General features: G+C 45.1%; 1 protein-coding gene across 1 annotated transcript in view; it reads left to right on the top strand.

Moving 5' to 3' along the window:
- The first annotated feature begins 842 nt into the window (after nucleotides 1-842).
- TECPR1 (tectonin beta-propeller repeat containing 1) overlaps nucleotides 843-14,135 on the top strand; it is a 23,697-nt gene continuing 10,404 nt past the window's right edge. The window contains exons 1-11 of the mRNA XM_071570708.1: nucleotides 843-984; nucleotides 3,908-4,140; nucleotides 5,838-6,020; nucleotides 6,515-6,637; nucleotides 7,245-7,370; nucleotides 8,868-9,042; nucleotides 9,139-9,239; nucleotides 10,672-10,773; nucleotides 11,162-11,307; nucleotides 12,133-12,656; nucleotides 13,333-13,478. Of these exons, the coding sequence (XP_071426809.1) occupies nucleotides 3,910-4,140; nucleotides 5,838-6,020; nucleotides 6,515-6,637; nucleotides 7,245-7,370; nucleotides 8,868-9,042; nucleotides 9,139-9,239; nucleotides 10,672-10,773; nucleotides 11,162-11,307; nucleotides 12,133-12,656; nucleotides 13,333-13,478 (1,857 nt within the window). The 5' untranslated portion in view covers nucleotides 843-984; nucleotides 3,908-3,909. The remainder of the gene's footprint in view (nucleotides 985-3,907; nucleotides 4,141-5,837; nucleotides 6,021-6,514; nucleotides 6,638-7,244; nucleotides 7,371-8,867; nucleotides 9,043-9,138; nucleotides 9,240-10,671; nucleotides 10,774-11,161; nucleotides 11,308-12,132; nucleotides 12,657-13,332; nucleotides 13,479-14,135) is intronic.

The raw sequence follows: 14,135 nt of genomic DNA, 5'->3' as shown, positions 1-14,135 counted from the left end.
TGTGCTGCGCCTGCAAGATACTGAAGGTCTGGGATACCTTTAGTTTGGGTTCTTGAATGGACAGGCAAGGAAGAGTTCTTTCCTATCTTCTTAAATGTTGTGTCTCACTTCAAAACGAACTGGAATGTGATGAAAAAACTGAGATGTATAAGCAAGCAGTTCCAAAGGGAGGTTTGTAGCAGGGCAAGTGTGTGGTGTCCTGCAATAATTGTTAAGCAGCACCTTTGGTGTCCTCCAGGGAAGGAGGACTCCTACTGTGCTACTGCTACATGCTACAGATTGCAACAGCAAAGACCACCTCCTCCTTGGACCTCAGGCAGGGCATTTACTGATGCATGAGGAGGAAACGCCATTTCAGGCCAGCACTGTTCCCCTCGCCCTGGCTGCAGGCACTGCCCGCGCTGAGCAGCCAGGCAGAGGGACGGGCTCTGCCCACACCAGCCCCGGCCACGGAATCACACATGGCTCAGGCTGGAAGGGACCACAGTGGGTCATCATCACTCTTAACTTCCTTCCTGAAGCAGTGTCGTCCCAGAGCACATGGCACAGCATCGCGTCCAGAGGCTTCGTGAATATCTCCAGTGAGGAGCCTCCCCGCGCTCTCCGGGCAATCTGCTCCAGTGCTCGCTCACTGCGCGGCGAGGAAGTTCTTCCTCACGCTCAGGTGGAATGTTCTGGGCATCAGTTCCTGCCCGTCCCTCTTGTCCCATGGCTGGGCATCCCTGGGTAGAGCCCGGGTCGTGCTCTGGGCACCCCTTTATATATTTGCACTGAGCTCTGAATTGCGCTCCGGCGGCCGAGCAGGCCCCGCTCCCGCAGCGCTCCCGCAGCCGGGGCCGCCCCGCCGTGACGCGCGGGGCCCGCGCCAATGGCGGCGCTGCTCGGGGCGCGGCGCTGCCCGCCCGCCCTGCTCGGCCGGGCCCGCACGGGGCCGGGACGCGGCGGCTCCTCCGGCCCGGAGCGGCGCGGGGCGGCGGCGGGCAGGTGAGGAGCGAGCCCGGGGGCCGGGCGGAGCTGCGGCGGGGCGGGTTCGGGTGCGGGGCGGGCCGGGCGGTGCTGCGGCGGGGCAGGTGCGATCGGGCCGGGCGGTGCTGCGGCGGGGCGGGTGCGGGTCGAGTTCGCGTGCGGGTTGGGTCGAGTCGGGTCGGGCCGGGCTGGGCGAGGTGGGTGTGGGTCGGGCCGTCGCGCCTTGCGCAGCCCCCGCCACCCTCCCCGGCGGCTGCAGCTCCGACGGGAGCGCCGGCGGAGCCGTGGGGAGGTGTCGGCACCTCCGCGCAGCCCCCGCGGGGAAGGGCGAGCGGGACTTTGCGGGTCGGAGCGTCGCGCCCGCCTCCTGCCGCACCCCGAGGGGTCTGTGCCCCAGGCCGGGCCCGCCCCGGCCCCGCACGGCTCCTAAGCCGATCCGACCTTAATGCCCTGCCGGGAGGGCCCGTCCGGGGCTCCGTGCGGGGCTGCGAAGCGCGGGGCGATCCCCGCGGGGTTCAGCGGCGCGGCCGGGGCTGTGGGGGGGATGCGCAGGGGAAATGGGTGCCCTGTCCAGCCCGTGCTGGGTCACAGCCCGAGCTCCGCGGCACAGCCCCTCTCGCTCCTGAGGAACATCCCGGCTTTTATAACACATAAGGAGTTGGGGTGTTTTCCCTGAATCTATGACGATCAGTGTCGTGCCAGGCAAGCGGAGATTTTAATTAACAATGTATCGTCTTCGCTTAAGTAGTTTTAGTTCCGTAAGAAATTATCTGGGTGGGCTGTGGGATGAGGAGCAATTCAGCAGGTCTGAGCGTTTTTCCAGCCCCCTGAGAATACTTGACAACTTCTGCCTTCACTGAAATGCTCACGAGCCACAAGCACTGAGCATCCTTCAAAATCCAGCAACATCTGTCTGCATCTGCAGCACAGCCAGTGCAGAGGGGCCTAGAGTGAAGTCTTCAGTGTTTAAAATTCCAAATGCATTTGGGATTTTCCCATGACTCTACAAACACTCTGTTTCAAAAGTTCAGATGAAAGAATATGCAGAAACTCTCCCTTGTCTTGGCTGCCTTGATTATTTTAATCCAGTTGCATCTGCCTGGATTATTTTGTGTGCCATTGATATTTTTCCTAACTCCATAGTCTCTGGAATTTTCTGAACTTTTTTCTGAACTGTTCCAAGTTTTTCTGCCTGCCTTGACTGTCATTTATGTATTTGCCCACATTTAAGAGACTTTCCCTTGTTTTGTTACCTGGCTGTATAGCTGTCATCACTGCATTATCCCTAATGCTTCCTTTTCTCCAGATTTGCTGGCATTGTGGTTGCTGAAGATTAGATGCATTATAGACAGTGTTTTGCAGAACTTTAAGTGCTAATAGCAAAAGGCTTTTTTTTCATGGCCTTTATTTTCATAATGGTACGTACACTATAATTTTCACCTTATCTTCACTTTTTTCCATTCCATTTTCCATATTATGTCCTTCTGTACTATCCTATAGGAGGATATAAAGAAGGCAAGAACAGACAAAGCCTTCATACTCCTAGCAACAATGAAGGGAAAAAAAGGTCAAAACTAGAGGATTTATCTTAGTTATGCTACAACTAATAAGAGGATTTTGCTCATGACCTTCCCCTGGCATCACTCATTCTCTCCTCTTACACATTTTCTTCTCACTGTTACTTGTTATTCACCTGTTGGATGCAGTTTTTAGGTACTTAGGAGCAGCAGTCCTAGGAATCAAAGACTTCTGAAACATCCCTCCTGTGGTCCCATGGGAATTTGCTGTGCTGTTCTTTGACCCAGCTGGTTCAGATTCTCCTCAGTTTCACCTCTGCCATCCACACACACAGTACAAGTCAGTCCCTCGGTACCACCACTTCTATCAGCCAGAAATCAGGCAGGCAACTCTCCTTAGGCCCTTGTGTTGAAAGCACAATTGCCATTTGACAACAAAGCAGCAGTGTTCCTCTCTGACTCCAAGCAAGAATTCCTCTTTACTTTCATTGTGTTGGAGCTGAGTCTTCTCTACCTTTCCCTCCTGGTCCCCCACTGTGTAGTTAAAGGAACTGAAGGCAAAGTTCAAAATACTCACCAGTAGTTCTGACTGTCAGACACACAGAACAACCAAAATTTGTATGTTTTGATAGCACACAGAAGGCCTTTCTTGGCTTCTGAAAGGACTGGCCTCATGTAAAGGGCTGACCCTTTGCTGAAGGGCAGAGCTGAGTGTCCAGAAAATGACAGGTTATTATGTGATAAAACTGGAATGGAACTCAACCAGGTCAAGCCACATGTGTACATAAATATCACATCTATGCCTGTTAAAGATCAGATCCCAAGGTGGTTGGGTCTGGTACAGAGCACTTTGGAAAGAGGTTTCCTGGCAGCAGTAGGCAATATGTCCCTGGATTAAAACTAGATGTGTGCTTATACAGAAGCCTTTCCCGTCTCTGCCTTTGTGCCTCTCTGGGGATGTTGCTTACACTGAGAGGAGGCTGAGCAGGAGGTACTGCAGGATGTCAGGGCTTTGTGAAGCTGAGGGGAGTGGGTGTGTGACACCGGCAGCATCAGCAGATCTTGGGAGTGGAGCCACCTGTTGTGAAATGGTCTGTGCTGCTTCGTCTGGGTTCAGAGCTGAGTTCTGTCCCCACCCTGCCACTGGTGTCACAGTCATGTTGTGAGCTCTTGTAGGATGGACAGTAATGGACTGGTAGCAAGGTCTTTCATATGGCTTTTCAGGGCCATCTGAGAGGTGTGGCTGCACAGCTCTGACAGAGAGATCTGGGTGCCAGCTTTGCACAGGCTCCTTTTAAAAAATTATCCCTTACATCTTTATTTAATTTGAGTGATGATGGCTCAAAGCAGGATTGATTTGCAGTAAGTTCAAGATCCATTTTCAAACCCCTCTTTTCCATTAATGCCTCCTTTTTGCCTTTCAGATATGGCCATGCCCAGTTCCCTTTTGTGGGCTGTTGACATTTTTGGGAGGGTTTACACTCTGTCTACTGTTGGCCAGTACTGGGAGCTCTGTAAGGACACCCAGCTGGAGTTCAAGCGGGTCTCTGCTGTCAAGCAGTGCTGCTGGGGAATAGCCTGTGATCACCAAGTGTACACCTACGTGTTCTCAGGGGATGTTCCTATCAGATACCAGGAGGAGACCTACGAGAACCAGGTAAGACAACTTATGGTACTACCCCACACTTGGCAAAAAGGGCTGGCAGCACATCCCTCTATCAGCTATCTTGGCATGTTTTCCTCAGAGGAAGACTGATCAGTTTTATTTGTTTTCATTTTTTACCTGAAGAGTATATATATGTATATATTTGTGTATATATGTATATATATATGAGTATATACTTTTTCTGAAGAGTATATATGTGCCAAAGATTGTTCTTTTAATATTTAAATTCCTGAAGGAGTTATATTTCCCTGCTCCCAGCAAAAGCAATGCCAGTGTGAGCCATTTCAGACTGGAACATTCACCCTTTTCACTGGGTGGTTTCCTTTCCTTAGTGACAAATACACAATTCCCTTAAGAAAATGCCCAGTGGAACTTCAGGCAATGAAGATACATTGTCTTTTTATTTATCAAAGATACAATATCTTTTATTAGTATTACAGAAATGTTTAGTGTTTCAAATACTTCTCTAATAAAGGCGTGACTTTCCATTAAAGTACCTTTCCAGCTTTTTTGCATGGAAGTGTTAAGATGATCCTCCCTGGTGTACTTTAAAGTAATGTCTTTAAAAGTATTTAAAAGAAATTTATCATTTTTTTAAAGTAACTAAAAGTTATTTGAGAGAACACTGAGCACATTTTCTTTCTTGAGCACATTTCTCTGGTTTTCTAATGGACAATGGGATAAATATAAATTAAGAAAATACATTAACTTATCTGCATGGATAAAAAGGTAACAAATTAATTTTCTACATTATTTAACATTGATACAACTTTTTAGCCATTTAATAACTTTCCTTTTATTGTGTAAACATGTTCTTTAAAAAATGCAAAACTTAAAATTCTGTTATTTTAAAACTTTTGTTCTGTTTGTTCTAGGCTATGAAAAATGGAAAACAAAATACTAGAAAGCACAAAAGGAAATATTCTACAAGAGTTAACAAGGACAAAATTAAACTCAAGTAGTTTACAGATAATGTGCAAAGCAACTTAGCCATATTCCTAGTAAAGTCAATAATCTTTCATGTAAAAGTTATAGAAAGATTTTGAACCACTCATTTTCCTCATGCCCTAAAATGTAAGACAGTATTACATGGCATATTTTGCCAGTATTTCTATAGTATGTAGGAGTGTGTGGGGAAAAATAAAAATGAGAGCTGTATTGGTGAAAATCCTCATGTTATTTGTTCTGTAATTGATTCAAACCAGATTAGGGAAAAAACCCTCTGGTGGAACATAAGATACAGAGGAGATTTGCTGATATAGTTATCTTGACACAGTTTCTGCCACAGAGGCAATGCTGTTTTTCTGGTGGAGACAAGGTATTAATCGTCTTTGTCCAAGGTTTAGATCAGAGATCCCAAGGCCACCTCCACAGCATTGCAGTGCCATGGGGCCAGACATCCCCAAAGCAAAAAGCACTGTTAGGAGTAACACACATCACCAGGTGTCCCTGTAGCCAAAGAGGACTTGGCTGGGACCAGCCCTGCAGTCAGCCCTTCTCTGACACTTAAACCAGCCTAAAGGCCATGTTAGGGAGGGGCTCACACAGAGAGCACTTTCTCATTCACCCCAGGAATTTATTCCTCTTCTGCTGCAGAAAATAAGAAATGTGTATTTTATGACTCCTCATAGATGTGCAATGAGATGATGTGATCTCAAATGTAATACTTTATTTATTATTTCTGGCAGCGCTGGAATCCAGTTGGTGGCTTTTGTGAGAAACTGCTGCCCAGTGACCGCTGGCAGTGGAGTGATGTGAGTGGGCTGAAGCACCAGCAGCTCGATAGTTTCACACTGCCCTCACCACACTGGGAGTGGGAGTCTGACTGGTATGTGGATGAAAATATTGGAGGGGAACCAACAGAGAAAGGGGTAGGTGAACAATATCAAAAAGAGATCTATTCTGGGAATCCTTAATTTGTAAATAAAAGGCACTTTTATTGAAGTGTGAAAGGTCTGTAAAAATAGGACTTCTCATAGATATTTCTTCCTGGGGAATAGCTCAACTCTAATACAAATCAAGGAAGGATCTGGTTTAAAGGCTTTTGAAATCCATAGGAGTTCTATAGAAGTATTTTCTTTTGATCAGGCCATGAAATGCTGGCAACTGAATGCCACTTTTATTTAAGATTTTTACTGCAAAGCAAGAAAAATGTTTTACTGTATCTTGTTTGTTCTGTGTATATCATGCAGCGGAATTTGGGCATGATTCATAAATCATTCCTGGAATTAGCTGATCTGTTAATCAGGGCTCTTGAGACACACACAGTAACTTGTGCTGTGGCTCCTGTGCAGAATTGCTCTGAGTTATGATTTCAGGCTTTCCCATGATCCTGTTTCTCATACAAGAAATCCTCTGTCTGCAGGGCTGGACTTATGCCATAGACTTCCCCAGCACCTACACAAAGGATAAGAGATGGAATTCCTGTGTCCGACGCAGGCGATGGATCAGATACAGGAGATACAAATCACGGGACGTTTGGGCCAAGGTTCTGGATACCTTTTAAATACTAAATAAACTGTTTGTTTGAAATAGGCTGGACCTGTATTCCTTGCCTTCCAGCTTGCTATTCTTGTAAGCATAAATGGAAGGCTGGGATTTTTCATACAACCCTGTGGTAAGAAGGTGCCCATTCTCATGGGGATGCAATTGGAGATGGATGCTCAGCTGCTTTGCAAATTTCAGACCAGCTTTTTAACTTCCTTTGGTTGCTTGGCAAAGCACTCTTACTTGAAGTGGCACCTGCCTGGCATCCTTCACCAGCTGTGCCCTTTATCTGTATGAACAACTGTTCTTTAATAATTGTTGCATTCTAAGAATGTACAAAAAATTGTAATTTGTGACATTTCAGCTTTCCAATTCTGTACGCACTGTTCTGTGAGCAAAAATTCCCTTTAGGCAGGGTACAAAACACAGACTTCTTCATGCTGCTCCAGCAGCATTTGCCCTCTCTCTGCCTGTGGCAGCCTTGAGTGACAGGGAGGACTTCAGTGCTCAGCCTCTTCAGGAAGTGATACAGAAACTGATCGTCAAGAAACAACTTAAGCCACCAGTGCAGTGTCTCCTCTTCTCAATATTTCTTCCCTTTGCTTCAGATCGTGTCCCATGATGATCCTGAGCAGCTGCCAGACCCTTTCAATGACATCTCCATCGGAGGGTGGGAAATCACCGACGAGCCTCTCGGCCGCTTGTCAGTGTGGGCAGTTTCTTTGCAAGGAAGGGTATGTGTGTATTCCCTAAGTTTTCTGATATAAATTACTAATGAAAAGGAGTTAAATACTTTTGAAGCAAGGCAGGTTTGTTACTCTCTTATGCTGGTGAAGAAATACACTGTTTGTGCATCTGGCAGAGGATGAAAAGCTGCTTTGGGGCTACATTATGTAACAACTTGGGTTGTAAATGGAAAGGCTTAAGTATCTCATAGAGCTGCTGTTTTATGGAAGCCTTAAACCTCTATGAGCAGGTGAATCTTAAATGCTTGAACTAACTAGAGTCTTATATCCTGAAAAGTTTCCCAGAATGCCAACTATGGCACTAGTAACCAAGAAGAGGAGCCTTAAAACCTGGTAGAGATTCTTGGAAAGCATTGTGCTGTGCCTCTGTGGTGGAGAGACAGGAAGGATTTAGGAATGTACAAAATTGTTTTCTAAAACTTACTGATCAGAAAGTCACCTCCTGACTTGGCAATGTGGCATTCAGCTCTGAAATGTTTTCAGTTTATTTTCTGTTGAAAAATATGCATCTTTCTTGTTTTTTCTAGGCCTATTGTAAGAGGTCTCTCCTCTTTTGCTCAGTGCTGTAAAGATTTGACTCTTGCTTTCCTTTCTTCATCCTTACAGCACATATCTGACATGGCTTTGTCTCTAGACATTTTCTAACTTGTGGTCTCACAGGGCAGTATGTAATACTTTTAACAGATAGCCTGAGCTTTCAGTCACTTGGCACTGCCTGGAGAGGCAAACAATCTTGGTAAATTGTTTAAAATAAAATTCTCTAAGCCTCATACTTTCTAGTAATACATGACAAGAATCCCAGTCTACAGGCTTACTTGGCTGCCATTGTAAAATGCTTTCATTTCCCAAGAAACAGACATGAGAGAAATAAAGTATTTCTAAAAATGAGGATTTAACACTCAGCAGTCATGTTGTGGAGCACTCATGTGACACCACAGGATGTTTTTTATGTTTGACCTTCCTATTTTGACTGTGATCTATAGAGAAGTGCACAGTCCAAGACGCAAATGGCTGGATGCCACTGAAGTCTGCACAGAGGATGAAATTTGTCCCCATATTGTGGCAAGCTCTGCTCAGTGAAAGTGAGGTCAGGCTGTCAGCTAACAGGAACATTTTTGTGTTAATGTATTTGTTCATTTTTAGTTTATATAACATGCCCTGGAATACACTGAAGTGGTTTAAATGTTGAAATACACACAGAACTTGTAGCAATAGGTTTCTGTACCCAATCCAGATTCAGTTCCATGATAAAAGCTGCCCTGTGGAACAGCCTCCTCCCTTAGTACATAAGGAAATAACTTCAACTGCATAATCAACATAAAAAAGTACCTTAAAGGTCAGAGGGCCATACACTACGCAAGAAAACCCCATTGTTAAAGGAGGACTGTTCTTTCCAGTTTGTCTTTATGCTTTCTCAATGGTTTCATTGTTGTGGTGATATTTTTCCTGGTTTTATTGGTTTGCGTTTTTTTAAAACTTGTCTAGGTATGGTACAGAGAAAATGTCTGCCATCACAATCCAGAAGGTTCCACGTGGAGCTTAATCACCACTCCTGGTGAGGTTGTACAGATCAGCTGTGGGCCCTATGACCTCCTCTGGGCAACCCTTTGGGAAGGGCAAGCTATTGTGAGAGAAGGAATTGATAGGAATAACCCTCAAGGTAAAGTTTCTTAAATTCAGCTGGAAACCCCTTTGACTTGTATAGTGTTAAATAAGAAACGCACCAACAATGCCTTCTGGGCTTTGTTTCTTTCAGGAATTTCCTGGAGTACTGTGGAGTCCCCAAGCTCTGAAAATGGGATTATGCACGTTTCTGTGGGTGTTGATGTGGTGTGGTGTGTTACAAAGGATAGAAAAGTAAGAGGAGTCATGATCTGCTTGTGCTTTTTTCTTCCCTTTTCCTATCTGCTTTTCTCAAACAGAAGTGCTTGCAAGAAAGTATGGATGATCTGGGCTCTTTATCCCCATGCTTTGGGGAATTCTAGTTCCCCTCACTGCAATGGGAATGCTCTGTGGTTTGTGATAGACATAGCTGAGTTTATTTTAAGGAAGACTTTCTGCTTTTCTCCTGGAAGGGATTTTCTAAACCCAGGTTAGACAGATGTGGCAGGTGGGTGGGGATGTTGGTGGTGATGCAGTAAGGGGTGTACTTTTCGGGGATTTTAAGTATCGAAGTGGAAGGGAGTCCTGCTCAGTCTTGTTTCCATGTGGGCTGAAGGTTACATCAACAGCAGTAGGGGGAATATTTTCATTTACCCTTTCTGCAGGATGCTGGGTTTTCTATCTTCTTACTGCAACTCTTCTCTCTTCATCAGACTTTTAATGTAGGGGGTTTTTGTGTTTATTAGGTGAGGTATCTGTTATGTGGCTGTGGATTTCTTACTAGGCTTTTAACTTAGAGTCATAGAAAGTCTCAAGTTGGAAGGATCATCACATCCAACTCCCTGCTCCTTGCAGGGAATCCTGAAAATCATGAACAGTGTACTAGAGTGCTCTTGTGCTGGTTGCAATCAAACCCCTTCATCCTAAATTCAAAACCATGCATGAACTCTGGGCATGTGTAGCAGTTGTGTTGAGTTTCTCTGGTTTAATGAGTCACTACTTGTCAGCTGAGCCATGGCAACAGACTGTGCCCAGCCTGCTCCATCTGCCAGATAAATCCACTATAATAAATGGAGATAAGCTGGTGTGTTTCCTTCAGCTCTGCCACAGCACAGTCAAGTATACTGATGTTATGGAATTCAACCAACAACTTCCAAAGGAGTTGATTGTCACTATATGACTCTGTGCTACATACAGGGGGAAATTTTTCCAGGTACTCAGCCCACAGACACCCTAAGATTGGTAAAACCTGAGCTAAGGTGAGACAATTTAAAGAGCTGTATCACTTAAAAGATCCCTCTTGACAGTTCCCTCTGCCAGCCCTGCTTCTAGGGTTTGAACACAAGAGCACTAGTTAGAAGACAATTCAGAATGATCGAAACCAGCCTACAGTTGATATGTACTAGAAAGCAGAAAAGCCAGCTCTGCCACAGAAAGTCATACCAGAAAATCTTCCAGTGGTCTCTTCTGGCTGTAGTTGGACACACAGTCTGGTACTATCAAGAGAATTGCTTTATCTTTATCTGATAAAGAAAAGGAATCAAGGAAGTAATTGAATTCTTAAGACAATGCAGCAAGTCAGTACTAGAGATTGAGACTAATCCACTAAAGATACTAAATTCCAGCTGTCTGCCTGCTGATGCAGAAGGAACAAAATTTAGACTTTCTGCTGTTGTTGTTGTTGTAGGTGTGGTTCAGAAGAGGAGTGAATTCACACAATCCTTGTGGGACAAGCTGGATTGAAATGGTTGGAGAAATGATGATGGTAACTGTAGGCTTAAATAACCAGGTAAGAGAGCTGCATACCAGGCATGAGGATATTTACTTTTCCCCTCTGTGCAGGCACTATTCACACACAGCAAGGACTGTCAGCAGGGCTGGCAGGGCTGGCTGGACAAGATGTCCATGGGCTTGAATTGCTAGGAAGGAAAGTGGAGCTGAATACTGCAGATAACAGTCAGCATGTGCCTTGTATGGCACAGGAGGTGCGGACAGTTTTCTCTTGGTGGTACAGAATTTGTCCTGCATCTGCAGTATCAGCATTAAGGAAGATTACAAAAGGAAAACGCTGTGTCCAGCCATTTTTTGTGCTGAATTCTGCACCACTGCACCTTTTTTTGAGCTGGTATCTCCTGCAGTCCAAGCCATTTCCTTCACCCAGCCCTCTCCCTGCCCAGGTCTGGGGAATCGGCTGCGATGACAGAGCGATCTACTTCCGCCAAGGAGTCACACCAAGTGAGCTCAGTGGGAAGACATGGAAGGCAATTGTGTCTGGCAGAGAGAGTGACAGATCTCAGACCGGGAGCTCAACAAGTCTGCTCAGGTACTGAGTGAAACACCTGCTCAAGGCTTTGTACACCCAGAGTTTCAATGCTAGGAGACCCTTCTTTACACTCAAGTGGTACAGACAGGGAGGAGCAAGGAAGGCATCTCTAATAATTATGTATGCCAAAAGGCATTTGCATTTTTTGCCATTAAAATTAACAATAGGCAGCAGTTGTTGGACTCAGAATAGAAACTGGAGCTCCCACGTTGGAATTCACTGCATATTTGCAGTAAAGCATGTTCCTCTGGGCTTTACTATCACTATCTGGAACTGGTCTCTAATAAGAGAAAATGTTGTCTGTGAAATATCATGAAGGAGTGTCAACTCTACTTAGGAATTGCCTTTCCTGGGTTTCACTGTGCATTTCTTTTCCTAGAGAGATTAAATCAGTCATTCCCTGCTGGCCTCTGGGCTGTGAAAGACACGCCAGTGAAGCTGGGAGTGCTGCAGAAACTACTTGTTCGAGTCAGAGTGTGTGCTGAGAAGCCCTCTCTAGCTAAGACAAATCATAAAGTTAATAATGGGCTCAAAATGACTCTATTTGTTATTTCATATTCAGAAAATATGATGTTGCTTCAATGTTTTCCTCAGAGTTGTAGGCAACCAACACCACCAGTGGTTTGAAAAGATCAATGAAGTTCCTTCCTATGGTTTGGATTTACCAGACTGGTCTGCCAGATATTTGTTGGACTCTTTCCCCTGATGGTAGAGTTGATCTTTAAAAAAGAAGTCTGCTGTTTCTCTGTGTGTCTGTGGTCTAAGGCCAGTGATAATTGACAATGCTTTGGATGATAGTTAATTAATTCTCTCTTTGTCCTTCAGTGCTGGCTGTTTCTTCACTGATGATATTCAGACCCAAACAAGCGCGATCGTTCAGGGTGATGCAGACACTTCCTCCGACACAGAACTCCCCACTGTGCCCACAAACCTTGCCAACACCCTCCCAATGGGAGCTGCATCCAGCAGCAGCGGGAACAGCACAGGCAGCCAGACAGAAGTATCTGCAGATCTCACTGCAGATCCTCTGGACTCTGATCAAGGAGAAGCCACTGCTGCTTCAACGGGTCATGAGAAAGCTAATCTTGAAATGCATAAATCTGCTGCAAGCCCAAATCCTTCTGCAGAGCTGCAGTGGACAAACATTGACCTGAAGGAGGCCCAAAAGCACCCAGTGCTCTCTGTCAGCAGCTTTGCAGACACATCCAGCCTGTCCTCCCTGGGCGTGTTCTCGGTGGGAGCTGAGGACCAGTATGGAGCTGACGAGCACCCACTGTGGGCCTGGGTGTCTGGGGGTGGCTGCCTTGTGGATCTGCACAGCCCATTGAAGTGGTTCACTGCTCCATCAGGTACTACCCAGTCACCACTGCAGAGCCTAGTTCCCATCTCAGTTCGGTATTTCAGGAAAAATGTTGGTTTGGGGTTTTTTAATGAAGCCATGTTGAAAACCTTCTGCTAACCCATTTACTCCTATTGCAGTTTATTAATAGGCTCCATGTCTGTGCACAGTGCTGCAGTATTTAGCTTTGGGCTTGAGATAAATAGATGTAAAAGTGATATTTGCTCTGAGTTTCATAAGAGTTTTGTAAAATAGTCTGTGTTGGATCTACATCCCATTTTTAATTGTACTGAAACTGCAACTTCTGGAAAAACTCATAATATCACTGAACAGTAACAGGAAGCAGTGAAAAGGGCTCTCGTGAGAGATGCAGATGCCACCAGTAAGTTGCTCCTGCCATTCCTATTGAGACTGGGGTAAGAGACAGAAGTTGCACAGAGGAATTGTGAATGTGAGCCCAGCTGATAACTGGGTGGCATTAGAATTTAGATTCTTGAAAGACAGTGGAATATAACCATATTTTCAAAATAAACATGAACTGTGGCATCCCAGTATTTAACAACCATGTAACTCTAAATGCATTGTATTACCTCATTATTCGTATTCAGTTCAGTGACAAAATTCCTGTTTTGTCAGGTTATGGCTCTGAAAGATTTAAGTTTTCACTGGGTTTGGTTCTGCCCCAGGTTTGTCATCATCTGTGCAGTCCCTGTCGCTGTCCATCACCCCAGCTCAGACTGCAGCGTGGAGGAAGCAGATTTTCCAGCAGCTCAGTGAGAGGACAAAGCGGGAACTGGAGAATTTCAGGCACTACGAACAGGCTATTGAGCAGGTAAGCAGTGGGGCCACTGATCTCTTGTTGGCTAAACATATCTGGGCATCAATAACACACTTCTGACATACTGATTTGAACTTACTGTCAGCTTTATATTCTTGCCCTTATTCCTGTCTATGGCAGCTTTCCTGGATTATTGCTGTCTGAGCTCCCTGTGGGAAATTAACAGTTTGTCAAACAAGGAGCAGCAATCTTCCTCTAAAAACATAATCAGATAATTTCGTATGGGAACAAACAAACTGGTCAGCATTGTTTGAGTACTCTGAAACCTCAGATCCTCAGAGAAATGTTTGCAACAGCAGACATTGTATGAATTATTCCACCACAAGATGAAGCTTCTTAATTGAGACAGTGACTCAAGGAGATGAACTTCCCTCTCTGTAGCCATTAAGAGACAAATTTAACTTGCCTAAATAAAACAATGATGCAAACATCAATGGCAGCACTTAAATAGCAGCACTTTTGTTTGATGTTCCCTTTGTTATGACTCCTTGGCTTTTTCAGATTCATTCACATTTTTGGTCCCTTCATTGCTAATTGCCAAATGACATCTGGAATTTATTTGATTAAAAACATATGGAGCCCAGGGGTTTAATCAAGTTTAAAAAGATTCTGTCAAAAGCCTTCAAATCCAAACACGGGTTGTATTATAAC

The sequence above is a fragment of the Pithys albifrons genome, chromosome 16 (genome assembly GCF_047495875.1).
Source record: "Pithys albifrons albifrons isolate INPA30051 chromosome 16, PitAlb_v1, whole genome shotgun sequence".
In the NCBI taxonomy this organism is placed as follows: domain Eukaryota; kingdom Metazoa; phylum Chordata; class Aves; order Passeriformes; family Thamnophilidae; genus Pithys; species Pithys albifrons.
The sequence above is the reverse complement of the archived record's forward strand: the minus strand, read 5'-3'. Positions and strand labels throughout refer to the sequence as shown.